General features: G+C 55.2%; 1 protein-coding gene across 2 annotated transcripts; it reads left to right on the top strand.

Moving 5' to 3' along the window:
- The first annotated feature begins 1,099 nt into the window (after nt 1-1,099).
- Nucleotides 1,100-24,444, top strand: KANK2 (KN motif and ankyrin repeat domains 2). 2 transcript variants are annotated; one of them, XM_030300690.1, is made up of 12 exons: nt 1,100-1,313; nt 2,276-2,390; nt 2,823-4,034; nt 14,130-14,297; nt 14,396-14,498; nt 15,708-15,947; nt 16,454-16,541; nt 17,105-17,324; nt 17,714-17,856; nt 20,002-20,202; nt 20,281-20,370; nt 22,538-24,444. In XM_030300690.1, the coding sequence occupies exons 2-12, from the start codon at nt 2,354-2,356 to the stop codon at nt 22,559-22,561; spliced, it is 2,526 nt and encodes an 841-aa protein (XP_030156550.1). In that variant the 5' UTR covers nt 1,100-1,313; nt 2,276-2,353; the 3' UTR covers nt 22,562-24,444. The 2 variants fall into 2 exon arrangements, with proteins under 2 accessions (XP_030156550.1, XP_030156547.1); XM_030300687.1 differs by having other exon boundaries at nt 22,332-24,444.

The raw sequence follows: 24,444 nt of genomic DNA, 5'->3' as shown, positions 1-24,444 counted from the left end.
AGGTCTAAACTTTCCGTACTTGGAGTGTCTCGTTCCCCCGCGTCTCTGTCCCCTCCCCGTCTTTGACCCCGTCCCTGCTTCTCTTCCCCGGCCGCATCCTCCTCCAGGTGTCCTGCCCCTTTCCCGCATCACTGTCTTCCCTCTGCCCCTCTCCCCTATCTCGATCCTCCTCTCTACCTCTTTACCCCCACTCTGTCCCCCCTCGCCCTCCTCCGTGGCCGAGCAGAGCCAGGCCCCAGACGGCGGGAAGGCGTCCGGGCGTCCGGCCGGGCTGGGCCTCGGCCTGGCGGCTGGGCCGGTGTGGGGAGCGGCAGCTGTTTGCCATTAGCCGGGGACCCCGCAGGCCCCGCCCCCTCCCTGCACGGGGCGGGGTCACCCCTGCCGGGGTCTTTGGGTCGGAGAGACCCCAGAGACGTCCAGGTTTGGCTGGGAGTGGGCCTGGAAGGAGACTCCGCCGGACATTCGGGCCCGCCTGGGACCCTGCGCCCCCTTACCTGTCCCCTCTTGGAGTGTCTCGCCTCCCATTCTCTCCATCTCTCTCCTATCCTGCTTTTCCTTCTCTATATCCCAGGGGTCCCATAGAGGGAGAGGGGCTTCAGCCACAGACACCCTCCCTCACCACCCCGCCCACCCCGCTCTGCTTTCTCGACCTGTGGTCATCCGCGCACGTAGAGGGCGGTCCGATGGCTGGAGACCCTCAGACCTCAGTCTCTCTTGGAAGTGGGCAGAGGGATGTGGCATAGGGAGGTGGGGGTGGTGTGGCCAATAGTGGGGAATCTGCCAGGCTTAGGTTCGAGTCCAGACCCAGCCACTTCCCCCTCCGGTGACCCTGGGCAAGTCACTGTGCATTTCTGTGCCTACCCCGCCCCCCATTCCTTATTTGCAAAACAGAGCAATCGATAACTGTGTGCCTGATGGGGACGTTGTGATCAAATGAGCTGCTGGGGTGATTATTACAGGCTATTCCAGTCCTGCTTCCTGCCACCAGTCTGTCTCAGGTGTCCAGAAAAGAGTTTTGATCGCCTCCCAGGTGCGTAGGGGGTGAGCCTCCAAGCAGGTGAAAACCCACATTTCATACAATTGGGGACTGTGTTCCAGGCGTTGAAAGACAAAGACGTGAAGAAAGACGGAGAGAGAAGTGGAGCGAGGCACAGAGAGACAGAACGTGGAGAGAGGCAGAGAAGCGTGGAGAGACTAAGCAAGACACTAAGCAAGGGACGAGCAGGGTGTAAGACAAGGACAAGCCCGGCTGCCCCGGAGCCCCAGCCCCGCCTTCATGCCCGGCAAGTGCCCCACCTGGCCCATCCTCCCAGGTACCCACCGCCCTGGCACCCACAGGCCAGAAAGGGTCCTGTCTGGTGGTAGGATGGGCTGGGGCCTCTGGAGCGGGGTGGCTGGAGGTCAGACGGCAGAAAGGACTGGCCAAGCTCAGGCTGAGTGTTGGGGACAGGAGGGCCCTGGCCGGCCTCCAGGGCTGAGGGGGAGTTAGTGAGAGGCTCTGATTGTCCCTCCCTTTTGCAGCCTCCAGGCGCCCTGTCTTACTTCCTCCCCGCCCCCCCCCCCACAACCCCCATGACTTCCCTGGACACCACCCGGCCCTCTATCCCTGCTGCGCCCCTGAGCCGGACGCATCCTGGGGGGGCAGGAAGTTCTCGTGTAGCCCGGCAGCGAAACTGTTTATTTTTAGAGAAAATTGTTTCCATAAAGAGGAAAGGCTTTGCTCCTCACTGCCTCCCCCTAACTTTCCCTGCCCCCCTACCCTGGCTGGCCTGACCCAGCTCTCCTTTGGGGTCCCCTACCCTCAGCTTCATCTCTCCTCTGCCCCTGTGTCTCTGTGTCCTTGGATTCTTGCAGGAGGGCTTTCCTGCACTTAGGAAGCCTGTCCCCCAACCCCCTGCCCATCTCAGCCCCTATCTGTCCCCGTAGCCAGCTTCTGGCCTGGACTGAGAGGAGGGGTGCAGGAAGGGTGGGGCCTGTCGGGCTTGGGGCCCCCCGGCCCAGGGCCTTGTGGAGGCGGGGCTGTGGGAACAGCTGGAGCCTGTCCAGGGGCTGGACAGATGTGCAGGCAGGCTGTGAGGTTTGGTTTCTTTGTTCCAGGCCGTGGGGGCCCCCCACCCCTTTCCACGGCCAGGCCGGGTGTGTTCCTAGGAGAGGGTCCCGGACTTGGGGAAGAGGGAGTGTTGGGAGGGGGGCAGCTGTGGAGGGGGGGTGGCCCCATCCCCCCCTCCCCCTGCAGACTCCTCCTGACTCCAAGCTCCAATACCCCTCCTCCCAGGTAAGCCTCAGCCCAAGCTGCAGGTGGTCTGAGTCACAGACCCCAAGTGACTCTTGAGGAGCTTCTGCAGACCAGAGGATGGCCCAAGTCCTTCACGTGCCAGCTCCCTTCCCAGGTCAGGGGGCTCAGGAAGAGAGGGCCCTGCCCTGGGGTCTGGGAGATGATGAGGCCCAACCTTGCAGGAGGTGGTGGGGGTGGGGTGGTTGAGGGTAAAACACAGCCCTGCCCCAAGGGCCTGAATAAGGACCATTTGGCTCTACCCTGGAGGGTCTGATGGGGAGGGGACAGACTTTCAGGGAAGGGGGCTGGTGTGAGTAGGGAGATGGGTCCCTGTGGGGGAGGGGGGGTGGAGAGAGTAGGCACAGCCCTACCCTGCAGGTTTCGGAGAGAGTGACAGGGCCTTGCCCTGAGACTGGAGTCATTATTAAGCACCCAGTGGGCTCCTATCCCTAGGGCAAATAAACCTGGACTCTCCTGGGGACATGAGTCTCCCCCCTGAGGAGGGGACAGCGGTGTTCAGAGTCCCTGGTCTTTCTTCACACCCCAGGGACCCCTGGTCCAGCCTCCCCACCCGCCTTCCCTGCCAGGGAGCCTGACCCACCGTACTCTGTGGAGACGCCCTATGGCTACCGCCTCGACCTGGACTTTCTCAAGTATGTGGATGACATCGAGAAAGGCCACACGCTTCGGCGCGTGGCCGTGCAGCGCCGGCCCCGCCTCAGCTCACTGCCCCGAGGTCCTGGCTCCTGGTGGACCTCCACCGAGTCTCTGTGCTCTAATGCCAGCGGGGACAGCCGCCACTCGGCCTATTCCTACTGCGGCCGCGGCTTCTACCCGCAGTACGGTGCCCTAGAGACCCGCGCCGGCTTCAACCCGCGCGTGGAGCGCACGCTGCTGGATGCCCGACGCCGCCTGGAGGACCAGGCAGCTGCGCCCACCGGCCTGGGCTCCCTGACCCCCAGCGCAGCAGGCTCCACCAGCTCATTGGTGGGCGTGGGGCTGCCACCCCCGACGCCACGGAGCTCAGGACTGTCCACACCCGTGCCTCCTAGCGCCGGGCACCTGGCCCACGTGCGGGAACAGATGGCGGGTGCCCTGCGGAAGCTGCGGCAGCTGGAGGAGCAGGTGAAGCTGATCCCCGTGCTCCAGGTGAAGCTATCCGTGCTGCAGGAGGAGAAACGGCAGCTCACGGTGCAGCTCAAGAGCCAGAAATTCCTGGGCCATCCCACGGGGGCCCGGGGCCGCAGCGAGCTCTGCCTGGACCTCCCAGAGCCCCCCGAAGATCCAGTGACGCTCGAGACCAGGAGCGTGGGCACCTGGGTCCGGGAGCGGGACTTGGGTGTGCCTGACGGGGAGGCTGCCCTCGCCGCTAAGGTCACGGTGCTGGAGACCCAGCTCAAGAAAGCGCTGCAGGAGTTGCAGGCGGCTCAGGCCCGGCACGCGGACCCCCAGCCCCAGGCCAGGCCACCACCAGACAGCCCGATCCGAGTGGACACTGTCCGGGTGGTAGAGGGGCCGCGGGAGGTGGAGGTGGTGGCCAGCACGGCTGCCGGAACCCCTGCACAGCGGGCCCAGAGTCTGGAGCCCTATGGAACAGGGCTGCGGTCCCTGGCACCGTCTGGAGGGGTGGAGAGCCCTGCCGTGTTCCGTAGCCACGAGCTCGTAGAGACCGCGTTCCCAACATCTGCTGCGCCCGCCGGCAACGTTCACCTGGTGAAGAAGATCAGCATCACGGAGCGCAGCTGCAGTGACCCAGCAGGTGAGCCACAGTAGACAGGGGAGGATGGCGGAGAGGCCTTCTTTGTTCCTGTGAAGGCCGGGGTCCAGCCCCGGCCCTGGCCTTCCATCAGACCAACCACTCCGGCTCTCAGAGCCTCTGTCTCGTCCTCTGGAGAAAACGGGACAGTTGTGCTGCCGACTCTGTGCTGTGGGGAACCATGCAGAGAAATTGGGTATCTGTTAAGTGCGTGTTTTCCTGGCTAGTACGTTGTAAGTATCCAGACAGCAGGAGGTACTTGAGGGAGGGTCCCCAAGGCCGTTGGTTTGCTGGGCCCAAAAGCCCTCCCAATTTATTCGGTAAAGGGCAGAAACCAACTTCAGACCAGTTTAAGCAATGAAAAGGAAATGTACTGTTTGTGTAACTTAGTGACAGCTTCAGGCATAGCTGGATCTAGGTGCTCAAATATCATCCAGAATCTCTGACTCTCTTCTTCCGTGCACTTTGGGGTCTTCTTTCTTAGCAGAGTGCAGGTGGCCCCACGACTCCAGGCATCTGTCCTTTCATCTCAGTGGAAGGGGAACCTCTCAGTCTGAATAGTGCTAATAAAAAATCCCAAGGGTACCCCTCAGGGACTGGCAGCAGTCGTGTGCCCATCGCTGTGCCAGTCCCTGTGTCCTTCACTGCCCAGCCCCAGATGCTGGGGGTAGAGGAGCCCCACCCAAGTCCTGCGGCCTCTGAGGGAGCAAAAGGGATGTCCCCTGGAGAAAGTGCTGAGTCCTCATGCCAGGAATGGGGATGTGGGTTGTGCAAAATGGCAGCTGCCCCATCGCTGCCACCCTTAGGCTTCTGGCGGAAGCTGTCGGAATGATTCATAATCATGACAGCTGTTCTGTATCAAACACTAGCCTGATGCCAGGTGCTATGGTAAGCGTTTCATTCATGGAATGTGGGCTTTAATATCCCAAGCAACCTGGGTTCAAATTCTACTTCTCGATGTAGCCCTGGGTGAGGGACTTCACCTCTGGAGGCCTCAGCTTCCTTATCTGTAAAGTGACATAACGCTAGTCCCCTACCTCTAGGGACTCTTGTGAATTGATGCACGCAGTGAACACTCGATCAACGCTTGTTGATAATTTTCAGGCCAATTCTGTTTATAGCCGGGGAAACTGAGGCTCAGGAAAAAGCTGTACTTGCCCGGTGTCACACAGCTAGGCAGTGGCTGAGCCAAGACCTAAACCAAGGTCAGCCCGAACCTACAGCAGGGCTCGAAGGTGCCGCTCAGGTCCCCAACCCAGTCTCGAATGTCAGAGCCCCGTGGAGGGACCCGAGGGCGCAAACTGGAGGGTGGGGACCCAGCTGTGTTTTCTTGCTTTTCCATGTTGTTCCTGGCCAGCTCTGGACACCACTTCTCTGTTCTGCGTCCATCACAAACACCCAGCGCTTTGATTCTGGCCCCCAGCCAAAGGCCCTGCCCAGCTCAGCCTTGGGATTTCTGGGAGGCAACCTCCATTCCAGACGTGCCACCTTGGGCAGCCGTGGGGCTTCTTGCCTGCAGGACACACAGACGTAGTGATGTTCCCACTCTATGCGGGCGGCTGCCCCCAAAAGTCCTCCCTTGTGTCTCACTTAACTCCTTGCCGCAGCCAGCCCCGTCTCTGCTTTGCTTGGGCAGAACCGGAGTGTGCCGGTTCATTTCAGCGTCTTCTCCTCTAGCAGACTTTTATTGAATGCTTGCTTTGTGCCAGACTCTTCCAGGCACCGGGGACGCAGCAGTGAACCAGACAGACAGAACCCCTGCAATAAACAAGTGAAGCCCCGTGATAAAAAAGTGAAATACCGTTTCAGGGAATACGTGTTAGAAGCAAATAAAACGGGCCTGGGGTAGGCAGCAGTTAGATGGGGTGGTGATCTCGGTTCCAATTCTGATTTCCCTGCCCCCTAGCTCTGTGCCCTGGAGCAAGTTATTTGACCTGTCTGTGCCTCATGTGCAAATCTGGGGTCCTGACAACCCAGTGTCACCAGACCCGTGTGAGGTTTATATGTGTGAGTTCCTATCACCGTGTGGCACCAAGTACATAGGTGCTCAAGGGTTAGCTGTTGGCCCTTCGAACCAAGATGTGAACGAGAAGGATCAGCCGCGTGGCACCGGGGTGGGAAGAAGAGTGTTCCCAGCAGGGGCTAAGGTCCTGAGGCGAGGAGGGGCCTGAGGACATCAAGATATCGAACAAGCTGGAGGCTGGCTGGGTGGCTCAGTCGGGGAAGCGTCCGACTTCGGTTCAGGTCATGATCTCACCCACGGTTCAATGAGTTCGAGCCCCACATCAGGCTCTGTGCTGACAGCTCAGAGCCTGGAGCCTGCTTGGGATTCTGTGTGTGTGTCTCTCTCTCTGCCCCCCCCCGCCCCCTGCTTGCACTCTGTCTCCCTCTCTCTCAAAAATAAATGAATGTTAAAAAAAACAACAACAACATTAAAGAGATCTTCAACAAGCTGGAATAGGATGAGGCTTGGAATGGAGATGGGAGGTCCAGAGGTCCTTAAGCATCAGAGGGGGGCCCAGTAGAACTTGTAGACTGGGGAGGAGCAATATGAAAAATGCAATTAGATAGTACAGGACTTGACAAGTGTTTGGACCACGTGTTTAGGTCCGCCAGCTCGATGGGTAGGTCTGGGAGGACTCCCTGGGGGAGGAGGTAGGGAGGAGCCCAAATTCCCTGCCGTCTAGAATTCCCTCACTGGGGCGGAAGGGCGGGGAGGGTGAGAAGCTGCCTTCCCCCTAGGCTGGCAAGAGTGGGTGGTGCAGGCAGAGGCCTGGAGACCTCACAAAGTCCCATCCCCCCACCTTCCAGAGAGATCGGTGGGAGAAGGGGCAGGAGGGCATGTGTGTGCGTGGGGTCTCCGAGGCCTTGAAATTTCCTTTGCGTTTGTTGGAAACCTACCCCTGTGACAGCAGTTCTTATTCTTTGTGGAAAGTTGGGAAAGTCCAGAAAAATCTGGCACACTAAACAAAACCCCCATAAACGCACCGCCGCCCAGACCCAGCTGTTGTCATCACTTCTGCTTCTTTTCTTCCGAATTTTTTCATGCAGGAGATAATATGGGTTTTTTTGTGTTTTTTTTTTAGGTCTGGCAACAGGGAGCTGATAGAATTTGTTGTCTCGCATTATTTTATTTTTATTATTTTTTACTTTTTGCTTGATTTTTGAGAGAGAGAAAGAGCAGGGGAAAGGCAAGAGAGAGAATCCCAAGCAGGATCTTCACAGAGCCTGACACGGGGCTCGAACCCACGAACCATGAGATCGTGACCTGAGCCGAAGTTGGACACAACCAACTGAGCCACCCAGGCGCCCTGCATTCTTTGATTTTTAAGAGACTTTAGGTAGCCTTCCTATGGGCCAGGGTGTTTTTTGACATTCTTCATATTTTAATTCATCTATGTCCCCAGCACACCCGTATGAGGTGGGTGGTGTTTTTAATCCCCATTTTACAGATGGGGAAAACTGAGGCCCGGGGTGGCTGCCCACTGTTCAGGAAGCCAGGTTTTAAACTCCACCCTTGGTTTCTTTGATTTAACATTATCCCAGGGCATTGCTTCCTGTTATGAAAAATTCCTGGCCTGGGGCACCTGGGTGGCTCATCCGACTCCAGCTCAGGTCATGATCTCATGGTTTGTGAGTTCGAGCTCCGTGTCAGCTTTGTGCTGACAGCTCAGAGCCTGGAGCCTGCTTCGGTTTCTGTGTGTGTGTGTGTGTGTGTGTGTGTGTGTGTCTGCCCCTCCCCTGCTCGCTGTCTCTCTCTCTCTCGCTCTCTCTCTCTCCAAAAAAAAAAAGTCCTGGGATGCAGTATTTATTTAACAGCCCCATCAGTCTCTACTGTCATTGATGCCACAAAGATGTCCTTTTGCGGAAATCCCTTTCGTCTTCTGTTTTCTCAGGACAGGTTTCCAGAAGAGCATTTTTGAGGACCGTGATGTCTGTGGCCAAATTGCTTTATTCCCCTGTGGCCTCACTCCCTTCCCACACTGGGTGGGTGAGTGATTTAAATTTTTAAAAATGTCTTGTGGCCTTCAAGAGGCCCAAACTGAGTCAATGTAATTTTTCAGCTCACAGCGACCATCTCCGCTGGTCTGTGCATGCCAGCTCTCTTGTGTTACTTGATGTTTTTTCCACCTTCTTCCACCCTCAGTGCTGAGGGCAGATAAATAGCTTCGGCTCTATGGGCTACATGATCTTTGTTGCAATGACTCAATTCTGCTCTTTTCTTTTTTTTTTTTTTAAGCTTTATTGAAATGCGCTTAATATACAAAAAAAAATGTTGCATATTTAAATGTATACATTTTGATGAGTTTAGTGCCCCCGTTCTGCCTTTGTAAGCATGTAAGCGTGGACAATATATAAAGGAACAAGCACGGTCATAGGATATTCAGTGTCGTGTAATTTTCACATGTCCCAAATAGCATTCTTCTTTGTTTTCCATTTAAAAATGCAAAAATCGTGCCCACAGTCCGTAGTTTGCCAACTGCTGCCCTATGCCATTCACACACACACACACACCCCAGCCCATTAAATATCATTCCTTGCAATCCACCTTCCAGAAGCTTATTTAGACATTTCAGTGTCCTTGAAAAATATGCTCTGGGCATGTTTAATTTCCTAAAATGGTATTGTGATTTCAGAAGAAAAAATCTTGCTGTTTCTTATTTTTTTTTCTCTCTGTGCACTATTTTTGAACTCTCCCCCCTGATGTTTATAAACCTGGTTTGTCACTTGGAATGACCAGACAGCCGTCTGCCCGAGGTGTGTGTGACACTTTTCTTACCTGATACCCCCTCGGTGGGCCCCTGGGGTTGCTGAATCACAGGGAATTCACAACTTCACTCCAAGGTTTGTCTGATCCTTTCTGGAAAAGCTCTCCCTGTCCATTCTCACCAGCCACGCTTGGATCTGAGGTGCCCACTTCCCCAGATGGAATTTTCTCTAATTTTTGTACATCGACGCTGGTGCAGAATGGTATCTCCTTGTTTTAATGTGCATTTCCTTGATTTTTGGTGAGATTGGGCATCACCATACATGTTTAATATAAGATTCCTCTGGTGAGTCACTTATTTGTAGCCTTTGTCCGCTTTTCCTTGGGTAGTTTTCAGAAGGTCCTGGCATATTCCAGAATAGGGGTTGGCAAACTATGGCCTTTGGGCCAAATCCAGCCCGCTGCCTGTTTTTATAGGCTCACAAGCGAAGAAAGGTTTTTATGTTGTTATTTACTTACTTATTTTTAATGTTTATTTATTTTGAGAGAGAGAGAGCATGTGCTCGTGCATGCATGCACACAAGTGGGGGAAGGGCAGAGAGAGGGGGGAGAGAGAATTCCAAGCAGGCTCCGCACTGTCAGCACAGAGCCCGGGGAGGGGCTTGAACTCACGAACCTTGAGATCACGACCTGAGCCGAAATCAAGAGTCGGATGCTTAACCGACTGAGCCACCCAGGCGCCCCCGGTTTTTATGTTTTTAAATGGTTGAACAATATAAAAAGAAGAGTGACATGAGCAAAATTATATGAAATTCAAACGTATCAGAGCACAGCCACACCCATTCATTTACATACTGTCCAGAGCCGCTTTTCCCATCGAGACGTTATGGCCCACGGAACTGAGAATATTTATTGTCTGGCCCCTCATAGAAAAAGTTTATTGACTCTTGTTCTAGAAGATGACCCTTGGTCATTTTTGGCATTATGAATATCTTCCCACAGTGTGTATTCTTCTGTCATTTAACTTTGTCTACGATGGTGTTTTTTTTTAATCTGATAGAAATCTTCATGAGGGATTAAACCCATCATATTTTTCTTTTTTTAATATTTTGTATTTTTAAAAAAAGTTTTTTTAAAGTTTACTGTTTATTTTTGAGAGAGAAACAGTGCCAGCCGGGGAGAGGCAGAGAGAGAGGGAGACACAGAAACTGAAGCAGGCTGAGCTGTCAGTACAGAGCCCGACGCAGGGCTCGAACTCATGAACCGTGGGATCGCGGCCGGAGCTGAAGTCGGATGTTTAACCGACGGAGCCACCCAGGTGCCCTGCGTGCTTTGAGGAATTTCTAAAGGAATCTTTCTCCTTCTGAGGCCTCCGGTATTCTGTTATATCTTCTCCCTGTAGCTACATTGATCCTTCAGAGTTCATGTGTTAAGGTGTGAGGTAGGGATCCAGCTTGATTTTTCTTGGGTCGAGTAAGCTGCTTTTTTCCCAGCATCACACCACAGAGGCCACCTTCCCCGCTAATTTGCAGAAACCCCTTTTACTTAACCCCAGCTCCCGCAGCCAGGGCCTTCTCTCCTCTGCTCCGTTGGCCCATTTCTTCCCTCAGCAGTGCCTGCTGTTTGGCCATTTGGAATGTATTACTCTCTCCTCAGCCAGGTTCCCCGTCTTTGCCCCTTTTTGTAAAGTTGTCTTAGCTGGTCATGGGTTTCAATTCTTCCATATACATTGTGGTATCATTTTGCCCCCTTCCTTAGTGGAAGAACAATAATAAATATGATCAGTTTTATTGTTATTGTTACGTTAGCACTGCAGCGTCTGACTTTGAACTCCTCATGCGAGAAGGAGCCAGGCAAGCTTTTGGAAGCAGGACCTGCTTTCTCCTTGGGGCAAGATGGGCTATGGTGCTGCTCTATTTCCTTTTTCCTTTTTCCTTTTTTTTTTTTTTCTTTTAACACTTTGAAAAACGTTGTGGTGAAACGCACTTAACGTGAAACTTACCATCTTACCCATTTTTAACCGTCCAGTTCAGTGGCATTAAGCTCATTCACACTGTTGTGCAGCCCTCCCCGCCACCCGTCTCTAGAACCTTTCCATCCTCCCAAACTGAAACTCTGTCCCCGTGGAACGCTAACTCCCCACCCCCTCCCCCAGCTCCTGCCCCCCCCCCACCCCCCATCTACTTCCTGTCTCTGTGAACGTGACTCCTCTAAGGACCTCACATCAATGGAATCATACAATATCTGTGCTCTGGTGACTGGCTCATTTCACTGAGCAGAAAGTTGTTTCCCCTGATCTTTCGACCCTCCCTGGTATTTAAACGAGGAGTCCTGAGTTTGGGGCAGACATTGACATTGGGAACTGACCCATCTGCCTCCTGACCCATCCCGCTTCGCCACGTAGTGTGTTTGTTTGTTTGATATGAATGTGTTGATAGAGCTTAAAAAAAGAAATCAGGAGATTCACATAAAAACCTAGAGGTGCGCTTTGGTTCCCCACAGGGGTTCAGGCCATGACTCCGGAATCGGCCTGGCCTGGCCACACCCTGGGTTGGGGTGCCATCAGACACGTTTGTGGCCGAGTGTCTCATCGGGTCTCCGTGTTGCTTGTGCTGACTATTTACTCTCTGTTCTTTTTTTTTTTTTTTAATTTTTTTTAACGTTTATTAATTTTTGAGACAGAGAGAGACAGAGCATGAATGGGGGAGGGGCAGAGAGAGAGGGAGACACAGAATCGGAAGCAGGCTCCAGGCTCTGAGCCATCAGCCCAGAGCCTGACGTGGGGCTCGAACTCACGGACCGCGAGATTGTGACCTGAGCTGAAGTCGGATGCCCAACCGACTGAGCCACCCAGGTGCCCCTTTACTCTCTGTTCTTAAATCCAGTGGAGTGTTAGGGACTTGAGGAGGTAGTTACTGTCCAAAAAAATTTTAGCTGTTAAAGGGAATTAGAAGGAATTGGTCTGTAGAGCCCATGACCTGTGGTAGCAAGGGGACGAGCTGGGGAAGTGGTGACAGGAAAGCCACCTGGCCTGGGGGGACCTGAGCCGGTTGTGAGATGGGGATGCTCAACGTGGCACTTTGTTAAAAAATTTTTAGGGGTGCCTGGGTAGCTCAGTCGGTTAAGCGTCGACTTTGGCTCAGGTCATGATCTCACGGCTTGTGAGTTCGAGCCCCATGTCGGGCTCTGTGCTGTCACCTCGGAGCCTGGGGCCTGCTTCGGATTCTGTGTCTCCCTGTCTCTGCCCTTCCCCTGCTCATGCTGTCTCTCTCTTTCTCAAAAATAAATAAAACATTTAAAAAATTAAAAACTTTTTAAATTTAATGTAATTTAATATTTTAATTATTTTTTTATTTGAGAGAGAGCACGCGCACGTGTGCACACAGGGGAGTGGGCAGAGGAAGAGAGAGAGAGAGAGAGAGAGAGAGAGAATCCCAAGCAAGCAGCCTCCATGCTCAGTGAGGAGCCCAACTCGGGGCTTGATCCCACAACCCTGGGATTGTGACCTGAGCGGAAATCAGGAGTCGGGCACTCAACCGAGCCACCCACGCACCCCCAAAGTGGCACTTTTCTTCCTGCTTGGCTCTAGACTGGTGACCCAGGCCTGGATCTCCCTGCCACCCCCACCCCCAGATGGGCAGTTGGGCACCCTTGGGACTGAGGGCCCACAGAGTCACCTTTGTCCTCTGGCCAACCTGGGTGGGTTTTGTTTTTTTTTTTTAATTGTGATAACATATGTGTAATATAAAACTTACCATCTTACCCATTTTAAAGTGTCCGGTTCAGGGGCACCTGGGTGGCTCAGTCGGTTAAGGGTCAGACTCTTGATTTTGGCTCAGGTGGTGATCTCATGGTCATGAGATCGCCTGCTTGGGATTCTTTCTCTGCCCCTCCCCTGCTCCTTTTCTCTCTCTCTGCCTCCCTCCCTCTCAAAATAAATAAATAAGCATTTAAATAAATAAATAAGCAAAGTGTCCAGTTCAGTGGCCCTAAGCACGCTCACGCTGGTATGTAACTGTCTCCATCACTCATTTCCAGAATATTTTAATCTTCCTGAACTGAAAATCGGTCCAGATGGGGTTTTAATTTTTATTTTCTAACGACCTGTATTGTTTCTTTTTCCTGATGGTGGAAGTGTCTGTTTCCTGCTTAAAGGTCAGAAGAAAGGAGCTGTGACATCCATAACACAGCCTTGCTTTCGTTAAAATGATAATAAATCTTGGGGCGCCCCAGTGGCTTAGTTAAGCATCTGACTCTTAGTTTCAGCTCAGACCATGATCCCCGTTTCCTGAGTCCGAGCCCCACATCGGGTTCTGTGCTGACCGTGCAGAGCCTACTGGAGATTCTCCCTCCCTCTCTGTCCCTCCCCTGCTCGCACCCTCTTGGTCTTTCTCGAAAATAAATAATAAATGAAACACTTAAAGGGCGCCTGGGTGGCTGAGTCTGTTAAGCACCCGACTTCGTCTCAGGTCACGATCTCGTGGTTTGTGGGTTCGAGCCCTGCATTGGGCTCTGTGCTGGCAGCTCGGATTCTGTGTCTCCCTCTCTCTCTGCTCCTCCCCCACTAATTCTCTCTCTCAACGATAAATAAACATTAAAGTTTTTTTTAAATCTTATCGAAATAGTGTTTACAATTCTCTTGGATTAACAAATGACCCTCGAGGGGCGCCTGGGTGTCGCAGTCGGTTAAGCGTCCGACTTCAGCCAGGTCACGATCTCGCGGTCCGTGAGTTCGAGCCCCGCGTCAGGCTCTGGGCTGATGGCTCAGAGCCTGGAGCCTGCTTCCGATTCTGTGTCTCCCTCTCTCTCTCTGCCCCTCCCCCATTCATGCTCTGTCTCTCTCTGTCCCAAAAATAAATAAACGTTGAAAACAAATGACCCTCGAGCACTATACAGGCGTTGTTCTAAGCCCCTTCCCCCCAAATTACTGTCTTCAGTCTGCACAACGACGCCATGGTGGAGGAAATGTCATTCTTCCGAGGCACAGGGAGGTTAAGTGACTTCCCTGAGGTCACACAGCTTGTTCCTGGGAGATTTGAGTTCCTACCAAGACTGCGACTCTTGGCTGTGACCAAACCTTGTTTCCAGACAACCCTCAGTGTGATGGGGGGGGGGGGGTGTCACAAGCCAGGATTGCGGAGTGACAGCATCTTCTGTGTCCCTGACCAGCTACCAGCACCGGCAAGAGGCCGGTGTCGGAGTCAGATTCTGCCGCTCGTTCCCTGGGTGACCTCAGGCAACCCTCTGTGCCTCAGTTTCCTCATCTCTGACGATCCGGATCTCCCGGACTGGGAGGATTTGACCAGGCAATACTGGCATTAGCCCACGGGGCGTGTGACCCCGTTATTCCCCTGTTATCCTCAGTGACACCTCTTTCCCTGCCCCTCCAGGTCTCCCACAGGCCCCTGCGGAGTCACCCTCGTCTCCCCCAGGGGTGGCGGCCACGTCCCTGGCACAGCCTGAGAAGAAGGCAGGTGGAGCGCTCGCCGGCGAAGCTGCCCACTCGGAGCCCGCCAGGCAGGCAGCCTCGTGCGGGTCCGCGGAGGCGGGGGGCGCAGGTGAGTGAGGGTGGCCGTCGCTGGGGACGGGGCACTGGAGGCCCCAGGGCACAGGGTCTGGCTGCGGGAGATTCTTAAGGCACCGCCCGTCCCCCCAGGCGAGCCCCCGGCTGGCGTGCGGTCCATCATGAAGCGCAAAGAGGAGCCCGCGGACCCCCCAGCCCACCGGAGGAGCCTGCAGTTTGTGGGGGTCAATGGCGGGTGAGAGGAGCGCCCGCCCCACACCCCCGCCCTCCCTCAGCTCCTCCCTTCCTGTTCGTCGGAGAACGCACCCTGGTCTAGGCCCCTTAGGCTCCTTTAACCCCGGTGGATAGACGGCTGGGGACCCTGAGGCCCCTGGAGGCCGAATGCCTTGCTGGAGCTCACACAGGGACCGCGTGTCTGCCCGGTGGCCAGGCTTCCGAGCCTGTGCTGTAACCGCTACTCCACGCTACTCCACGCTACTCCACGCTGCTCCAGTGCTGGACTCGGCGTCCTGCCCCAATGGTGCTCCCAATCCACTGGGGCCTCGGGCAGTTCCCACACCGTGTGGTTGGAGCCCTGATAGGGGGTGGGGACCCTTAGAGTGGTATGGGAGTGTTGGGGGAGGCGGCAATGTCCGATGTCCCCGGGGAAGTCACTGAAGGCGGGCCGAGGGTGCTAGCAAAGTGAAGAGTGGGGGCTGGGAGGCACTCCTGCGGGTGGGCACAGCCTGGATAAAAGCTCAGAGGTGGGAGGAAGCAGTGACTGTGCCTGAGAAGCAGGAGGTGGGGTGCCTGGGTGGCTCCGTTGCTAAGCATCCGACTCTTGACTTGGGCTCGGGTCACGATCTCACGGTTCATGAGTTCGAGCCCCCCCCCCCCCCCCCCCGTTGGGCCCTACCCTACAGCACAGAGCCTGCTTGGGATTCTGTCTCCCTCTCTCTCGCCCCCTCCCCTGCTTGCTCTCTATCTCTCTTTCAAATTAAACTTAAAAAAAAAAAAAAAAAGCAAGACGCATAGGACGTGGTAGAGACAGGGATGATTTGGGGACTCGAATGCCAGGTCCAAAAGTTTAGACTCTGTCCAGAGGCAGCAAGTAGCACAAGTGGGTCCTGTTAGCAGGGGTGAGGGTCTGAAGCCATTGCATAAGGGGTAAAGGGGGAAGAGGTACCGAGGAGTAGTAGGCGACAAGCAGTGTTTCTCCCTGACCCACCCCAAGCACGATCACAGTCAGAGCTAGTGTCTGTTGAGTGCCCACTGTGTGCCAGGTCAGGTGCTGTAGGGCACATCCCCGCGACCCCGGGAGGTTGTTACTGCCACTATTCCCATTTAACAGATGGGGAAACCAAGGCCCAGAGCGGTCCAGTAGTCAGAGCCCTGTGCCCCTCCCCTGCCACGTCCTGTTCCATCCTGTGATGTCTCCCCCACTCCGCCCATCCTTCCTTCGCAGATACGAGTCCTCCTCTGAGGACTCCAGCACAGCAGAGAACTTCTCAGACAACGAGAGCACAGAGAACGAGGCCGCGGGACCAGAGGAGAGGGTTCCAAGTGTGACCGAAGCCCCCCAGCTCAGGCCCTCGGGGACAGCGGTGGCCAAGACCAGCCAGGAGGAGTGCCAGCCATCTCGGGAGCCTCAGCATGTGCTGGTGGAGGAGGGGGTGTCAGGAGCGAACGCAGAGGAGGAGATCCGGTCAGTTTTCTTGGGGGAGGAGGGGGGACTCAGGGCAAGGTGGGTGACCTCTGCCTCAGATTTCACCATTCGTGCCCTCTGAGGGAACCTCCCATCGGTCATGCACACCTTAGTCTGAATTAGTGAACAAGCATTTTCTCCCGGTCATCTGAAGGTCTGCAGGCTTTGATAAAGGGCCTGATAGGGGCCATTTGGGCTGTTGGGGGTTAGAATTTAAGGGACAGGCAAAGTTTGTCCTAAAGCACCCCACTCTCTTTGGGACAGATGTACCACCTGCCTGTCCTGTTTGTGTCTTTTTCTCCCCCCCCCCCCCCGCCCCGTCCCCTCACTGGGGAAAAATCTGCCCTGGGGAGAAGATTTTCTATCCACCACTGCCCACTTGGAATAAACTTTAGCCTGTTTGTCGACTTCCTCTTGGGATCTGCGTGCTCCCCATGTCTGGGGTCACCTAGGAGGCTGAGGTGAGTGCTCCCAAGATAAACTCCCCTCTTGTCTGTCCCTGGCAGGATGGAACTAAGCCCCGACCTCATCTCAGCCTGCCTGGCCCTGGAAAAGTATCTGGACAACCCCAATGCCCTCAGTGAGAGGGAGCTGGTACGATGGGGTCCCAGGGCCCCTCCACCCCCACCCCAGCTTCTCCCCATCTGCATGGTCTCCCAGTACCTGCTTCAAGGGGACTCCAGAATCCAAGTCGAGAGCTAGGGGGGTTGTGGGGGTTGGTACTCGAGTCATGGGTCTTGAAGAGGGGCCAGGGTCGGGGGAGGGGCCGAGGACGGTCCCCTGCTAGCACTCCTGGCCTCTGGTTCCTGTTCTTTGGGGGGCTTGAAGGGAGGCGCTGCCGCATTTCTCTTTATGGGTGTCCGTACCTGCCTCTAAAGACCACATACCCGGGATAGAGACGCTCACGCCCTCCTCGGGGGCACATCTGGGACTGGAGCGTCCGTTCTTCCCATTAGGGTCCTTGTCCCGGCTGGGGACGCGTGCTTTCTAGCCCAGGGGGCTCACCTGGGGAGGGCTGTCCCCACTTGTCCTTCAGGCTCTGGGTCCGGGTGCGGGTGTCCACATGCGCCCTCCCATCCTGGGACTCCGTCTGGGGGCGGTGGGGAGCGGGCCGCCGCCGCCCTCAGACCCCTCTCCTCCCCGCCCCCCGTGTCCAGAAAGTGGCCTACACCACGGTGCTACAGGAGTGGCTGCGTCTGGCCTGCCGCAGCGACGCCCACCCTGAGCTTGTGCGGCGCCACCTGGTCACCTTCCGGGCCATGTCGGCGCGGCTGTTGGACTACGTGGTCAACATCGCCGACGGCAACGGCAACACCGCTCTACACTACTCCGTGTCCCACGCCAACTTCCCCGTGGTGCGGCAGCTGCTGGACAGCGGTGAGTCCGTGGGGCAGGACGAGGGGGCCCCGGGCAAGCAAGGGGGGCCCCGGCGGCTACCCTGGTCTCATGGTCTGATGGGGGAGACGCTGTCTTCCCTGTCTGGTAGAGGAGACACCACCCAGCCCGTCTGATGGAGGAGACACAGTCCCCCTCCTAGAAGTCCCTCGTCTAATGGGGTGGCACGGTGGAGGGGGAGACCGTGGGGCGGGATGGGGCTCTCGGCCTGGAAAAAGGGAGGAATCCGGGCACAGCTGGACTGTGGGGGGTGGGGGGGGTGTTGCCTGTTTCTCACGGACCCGCCCCCAGTTTTGAGGCAGGCCTGGCCGGGATCAGTGGGGTCTGATGGCTCATGTCCTCCTTGCCAACCCCCCCCCACCCCCCACCAGGCGTCTGCCAGGTGGACAAGCAGAACCGCGCTGGCTACAGCCCCATCATGCTCACTGCCCTGGCCACTCTGAAGACCCAGGACGACCTCGAGACCGTGTTGCAGCTCTTCCGGCTCGGAGATGTCAATGCCAAAGCCAGCCAGGTATAAGACCCCTCAGTGCTGCAGACCCAGGCGGCCCTTCCCGCTCACTAAGTCCTGGCTGTGCACCAAGCCCAGACTTGGTCTCATTCCGTGCCCAGGGGGAGAGTCCCCCCCTCCACAGGACAAGGACACTGGGGCTCAGAGAAGCGCTCACTTCCTCAAGGTCGGACTAGAGGAGGTGGGATTTGAACCCAGATCTAGGTCTAGAACCCCATCCTTAATGACCTGCCTGCCAGGCTGCCTCTGATACAGGGCCTTGCGGCGGAGACGGGGCAGGGTGTGTGGGAGGGATCCTCCACCTTTCTTAAAGCGACACCATCCCACATCCTGCTTGGTAATTCATTGGGCGGCTGCTGGGCGCCGGGGACTCAAATGGTGGACAGGCAGGCACAGAGCCCGCCCTCCTGAAGCCCCCTAGCCAGCCTGGAGTTCTGGGAACTGAGAGCGTTCCAGGCAGCACAGAGGCTTGGGGCGGATTTGGACTCGGGGGCTGCAGAAGGCCACCGGGGGCATTTAACCACAGCAGTGGCATGGCCGGCTTTCTGATTTAAAACGTCCCTTCGGCTGCATGTTGGGGAGCAGAAGTTGGGAGAGCATGGAGGTGACTGGAGTGAGGACCGGTGTCTGGGCAGAGGGAGTAGCCAGGACTCCATGGGGACAGCAAGAAAGGGAGGGATTTGCAACAGCCTGAATACAGTAAGGAGAGGAACAGGGCGCTGTCGTGGGGCAGAATGACAGCAGACCCTGCTTGCTTTTTTATTGATTTAGCTTTTCTTTAATAACAAAACTTCAGTGGTTTACTTATTTTACCTGAGGTGGAATTCACACGAGGTTATCCCTTTTAGGGGCGCCTGGCTGACTCAGTGGGCAGAGCATGTGACTTGACCTTGGGGTCGTGAGTTTGAGCCCTACGTTGGGGGTAGAGTTTACTTCAAAAAAAAGAGGGGGGCGCACCTGGGCGGCTCAGTCAGTTAAGCATCTGACTTCGGCTCAGGTCACAATCTCACGATTTGTGAGTTCGAGCCCCACATCGGGCTCTGTGCTGATGGCTCAGAGCCTGGAGCCTGCTTCAGATTCTGTGTCTCCCTCTCTCTCTGACCCTCCCCTGCTCACACTTTCTCTCTCTCTCTCCAAAATAAATAAACATTAAAAAAAAGACTATCCCTTTTAAAGTACACAATCCAGTGGCATTTAGTGCATTCGCAATGTTGTACAACCATCACCTCTATCTACTTCCAGAACATTCTTATCATCCCCCAAAAGAAACACTGCGCCATGAGCTGTCACTTCCCATCTCCCTCCCCCTGCTCCTGGAAACCACCGGTCTGCTTTCTATCTCTACGGATTTACCAATTCTGGATATTTTGTATAAATAGAATCACATAGTATGTGTTCTTTAGCGTCTGGCTCCTTTCACTGAGCGTAATATTTCCAAGGTTCATCACGGGGCAGTGCACATCAGTACTCCGTTTCTTCCTAAGGCTAATATTCTTTAGTATGGGTATACCACAGTTTCTTTTTCTACTCATCCACTAATGAACATGGATTTTTTATTTTAATTTTTAATGTTTATTTGTTTTTGAGAGAGAGAGAGAGAGCACGAGCAGGGGAGGGGCAGAGAGAGAGAGGGAGACACAGAATCTGAAGCAGGCTCCAGGCTCCAAGCTGTCAGCACAGAGCCCAACACGGGGCTCGAACTCATAAACCGTGAGGTGACGACCTGAGCCAGAGTCGGGCGCTTAATTGACTGAGCCACCCAGGTGCCCCAACATTGATTTGATTTTTACTGAGGCTTAGCTGACATACAGGAAAGCATAGAAATCTTAGCTCAATAAATTTTTACATATATTTACACCCGGGAGCTAGGAAACTGCTTTAGTTGGGGTTTGGGATGGGTAGGCAAATAGCATCTCCCAGGAGAGGAAACATTTAAGCCGAGATGTGAGGGATGAGAAGGAGACAGCAGGAGGAGGAGGGGACCGGCCAGTGCAAAGGCCCGGTGGTGGGAGGGATTGTTTGAGATCTAGAAGGAGGCCAGCAAGTAGAGATCCTGTTAACATCACAGTACTCGGGAACCATGGAAGGTTCCAGAGCAAGGGTGCCCGGGATGACATGGTCCTTAAGCCTGTTCCTTGCCATACCCAGGCGGGACAGACAGCCCTCATGCTGGCGGTCAGCCACGGGCGGGTGGATGTGGTCAAAGCCCTGCTGGCCTGTGAAGCGGACGTCAATGTCCAGGATGATGACGGTTCCACGGCCCTGATGTGCGCCTGTGAGCACGGCCACAAGGAGATCACGGGGCTCCTGCTGGCTGTGCCCAGCTGCGACATCTCGCTCACTGACCGCGTGAGTCCCCGCCCAGGGGCACCCCAGGGAGGGCGGGAGCACAGCTCAGGGCCTCATCACAGCAGTGGATCTTTACAGGACGGGAGCACAGCTTTGATGGTGGCCTTGGACGCGGGGCAGAGTGAAATTGCATCCATGCTCTACTCCCGCATGAACATCAAGTGCTCGGTGAGTGCCAACCCCTGGACGGTGTGGGCGGTGGGGGGCTTTGGGAAGGCACAAGCGGTTACAAAGGGCTGACGCTGTATGGGGCCCGTGCCAAGGACTTAAGAGTCATCTGCTTGGTGAACCTCCCTGGTGGCCCCATGAGGAAATGAGGTGTGGACAGCGGAGACCAAGTAACAGCATTCGAACCTGGATCTGTCTCGAGCCAAATGCATGCTCTTAATCCCCATTCACTCATTCGAGAAATACTTACAGAGCACCTATCGCATGACACATCCTGCTTTAGGCCCTGGCAGTCATAGCCCTGAGCCAAACAGGAAACCGTTTCTGCCCTCACAGAGCAGGCGTCGTAGTCAGATACACAATACACAAGACGACGTATCAGAGCCAGGTGATGGTAACTGCCGGAAAGAAATCTAAAACAAGGTTAGAGGGGCATGGAGAGATGGGAGCTATTGAGGAAGTGAAGGAGCGAGTCGTGTGGCAGTCCAGGCAGATGGAACAGCCCGTGCAAAGGCCCTGAGGCGGGAGCATGCCTGGTGTGTTTGAGGAGCATCGAGGGCCCCAGTGGGAGGCGGGGAGAGCAGGGAGGGGACACCAGAGATCACGCAGGACCTTGTGGGCCACGGTGAGGACTTTGGTTTTTATTTGAAGCGTGTCAGTGTATCAAAGGCCTTGAGATGTCTCACTGTAAAGAAACCCAATTGGTGTCTAACTTGGCATTTTCCTTATTTGACCACACAAGCCAGGGTTTTTAAGAAATCATGCCTGTTAGCAAAACACTCTCTGAAAGCCTAACAGGAAGATAATTTTGATACTTAGTGTAGCGTGAGTGTCTGATGGAAGAGACGAGCTCTCCGGTCTGATGGTCTGTCCTCTGAATGCCTCTCAGGCATGATTTCTTGAACCCTCCACGATGGCCTGATTGTGCTGCATAAAGTAGTTATTATTTCCATTTTTCAGGTGGGGAAGCCGAGGCTTAGCATGGTTACATCCCTGGCCCAAGGTCTCACAGATCAGAAGGGGTGGAGGCTTGGGCGGGAAACTCACCGCTCCCTCCTCCTCACTCCTGCCTCACACTTGGCCTTCCTGAGGCGTGTCTGGGGCCCGGTTCGAGGGTGGCGCGGCGGCTGTTGAGCGCAGTGATCCCCCAAACGGCCGTCTGTCTCCCACGTGACTTCCAGATTCTCCCTGAGGCTCTAGGTTTTTCCAGCTTCATTCCCCAGGGTGTCGGGACACCTGGGACTCCGTTGTGGCGCTCAGGGTGTCACCTGGGGAAGAGCTCTGGGCCTCAGTTTCCTCACCTGGAAGATGGGGATGATAGGAGCAGGTGATGTCCTGTTGGGTGATGTGCGGTCCTGCTCCCAGGGACCCCCGGGGGACAAGCCCCAGTCATCCACCACCATCCATCTGGACCACTGCCACTGGCTCTACCCTGGTGCCCCGGCTCCCGCCCTCACTGCCACCTCCAGTCTGTTCTCCCCACAGCAGCCGGAGGTCACCGTGACTACCCAAGTGAGGGTACAGCCCTCTGTGGCTGTCACCCTACTTGGAGAAAAGGCCAAAGTCATCCCCAAAGCCCACCAAGCCCTGCGTGACTACCCTCACCACGCCCCACTCTCCTTCCTCTCCCTCTTTGCTCAGTCTGCTTGGCCAGTAGCCGCTGCTGCCGCCTCAGGGCCTTTGCATTTGCGATTTCCTGTGCCGGAGTGCTCCACATCACTGCGCCCTGCAAGTCCCTGTCCCTGCCTGCCTGCTCTCTACTTTCATTCCCCTCCGCCCCTTATCTGTGATGAAAATCCTCCTCTGCATTCGTGTGCTTCTCTGAACGTCACCTCCTTGAGGCCAAGGGACCAAGTCCCCCCTTGTCCGCGCACCTCAGCCACAGGGCCAGCCGACAAAGTTGGCGCCTTGTAGGCATCCGAAACGATGCCAGACAAAAGGAATTCTGCTTCTTGTTTCAGTTTGCCCCGATGTCAGATGACGAAAGTCCTGCGTCATCCTCTGCCGAAGAGTAGCCGGGAGGGAGGCCCGGGGGGGGGCCGGCCAGCCCCAGAGCGAACCATCCCTCCTCCCTGGTTTCCTCCCTCCTCCCTCGCCGGCACCCCCCCCCCCATACCCACCAAGGCCCGAGTCACAAAGGCAAGTGGGATTTTCTTCTGCTTCCCAGGAGGAGCCCCCAACAGCAACATGACTCCAGCTTTATAGCGGGTTTTTCCTGGTACACCAGTTCAAAGCAGCCGCGGTGCAGACCGGAGCTAAATTCTTACATAAATTGGCGCCAGCGGCCGAGGCCGGGGCGTGGGTTTATGAAGAACGTTGAGAACAATCAACTGACAATTACGGACGGAGGAGGGCGAAAGGGAAAAATACTGTATTTTTGAATCATTGGGGGGGGGGGGGGCGGGAATCGTATTACTTGTTGCCAGATCTGAAAGTCACTGGAATCGCATAGTTTCATTTTAATCCTGAATGTTGTTACGCACGGGTCACGTCCGGAGTGGCTTAACGCCCCCCTCGCACGCCCCACATTTAATTGTCTGGTATATAATAGTGTTTTGTCCACTACCCCCTGCCCCCCGCCCTGCCCTCCCCAGACAGCTTTCTTGGGGGGGAACTGTCTTCTGGTCTCTTCGCAAAACAGATTCTGTCCTTGTCCCCCAGGGCAGGGAGCTCAATCATTTTTGTTCTGCTGTCTCGCTGCCACTGCCTGCGTCACCCCCAGTCAAGTGGGGGGGGGGGGGCGGCGGGTCGGCTCAGGACCCCGCAGCTGAGACATCGAGAGATCACCCAGAAATCCGTCCCCTCCACGCGTGGAGGCTCTGGCAAATATTAATTTTCCTAGAAAATCCTTCAGACCTGGGGACTCAGGAAATGAATCCGGTTCCCAGAGCAGCTGTTTGAGTCCCCGGGCTTAGAACCCTGGTAGCGGGCTGTCCTCATCCTCCCCAGACTCCACAATTTCTCCCCGCAAAGGGGAAAAAAAAAAAAAGACAAAACAGGACATGTACTTGCTGGCAGAACACAGGGCAAGCTCCAGAAACTCCATGTGCACACAATTAAAAGTTGGCTGCCCCCCTGAGGGCTCCTAGTGCAAACTTAAAGAGACAGGGCTTTGCCGAAAACCAAACAAGGGCCAGCTGGGGGGTTTTTTTTGTGTGTGTTTTTTGTTTTTTTTTTTTTCCCCCAACAACCTATAGGCTTTCCGGAGCTGCCTGGAACAGAGCCTGCTGGAAATAGGGCTCTCCAGACACACGCAGTTTCCTTCATGGCCTGTTTTGTCCTCAGAATCTCCACATAGTTTTCTTTCCAGTTCCTTCCTTTTGTGAACAACAACAACAACAACAACAAAAGGGGGGGGTTCCGAGCCTTGAGAAGTTAAGTGCCTCATGACAGGGAGTAAGATCCCTGGCTGATAGGTGTCCTGTCCTCTCTTGTCCGCTTCTGTCCGCTCGGCCCATGAGCGCTCGCTCGTGGTCATTCAGTAAAGCAGAGCGCTGGCTTCTCGCCTACAGAAGTAGGCTTCTTGGCTTGATGGAATCTGGCTTGCTTTGATTTTGACTGAAGGGAGGTACCTAAGACAAAAGAGTTTGGATGGTTGAAGGGGACACCGTAGATTGTGCGTGTGTGCGTGCGCACGTGTGCACTGGAGAGAAAACAAAACCAAAGCCTACTGGGGACAACTGCTGGTGTCTGACAGAAGGCCACAACTTTGGGCAGCTTTGAGAAGCGGGACACAAGTTTTGTACCTGCGCGTCTGGCCCCGGAGCCAGCGGTATGGTCAAGCAAAGCTCCTAGAAGCAGCTCATCGACGCCGCTCCCCAGATGAGTCCATATTTATCCCTGCTTTCCCTTCTCCCCTCTCCCCCTACCCATTGGGCTTGGTATGCTAGGCTACAGGGTCATCCCGCCTCTGTCCCCTGTTCTCCTGTCACGTGTATTCATGACCTTTAACTTCACTTCCTGACCACGGTACGTCCATAAAGACAGTATTACACTTAAATGAAGTATTCCTTTTTATAATCGTTTTTTAGAAGGTAAAGGAATTTAATAAAGCTACTTTATGATAATATCCAC

Source organism: Lynx canadensis, chromosome A2 (assembly GCF_007474595.2).
Source record: "Lynx canadensis isolate LIC74 chromosome A2, mLynCan4.pri.v2, whole genome shotgun sequence".
Taxonomy (NCBI): Eukaryota; Metazoa; Chordata; class Mammalia; order Carnivora; family Felidae; genus Lynx; species Lynx canadensis.
The sequence above is the reverse complement of the archived record's forward strand: the minus strand, read 5'-3'. Positions and strand labels throughout refer to the sequence as shown.

Excerpts from the sequence above, each read along its gene's own strand:
- KANK2 (XM_030300687.1), top strand. The coding sequence starts at position 2,354 with ATGGCCCAAGTCCTTCACGTGCCAGCTCCCTTCCCAG. Across the intron at positions 14,298-14,395 it reads CGCGGAGGCGGGGGGCGCAG|GCGAGCCCCCGGCTGGCGTG; the intron begins GTGAGTGAGGGT and ends CCGTCCCCCCAG. Across the intron at positions 16,542-17,104 it reads CCCTCAGTGAGAGGGAGCTG|AAAGTGGCCTACACCACGGT; the intron begins GTACGATGGGGT and ends CCCCGTGTCCAG.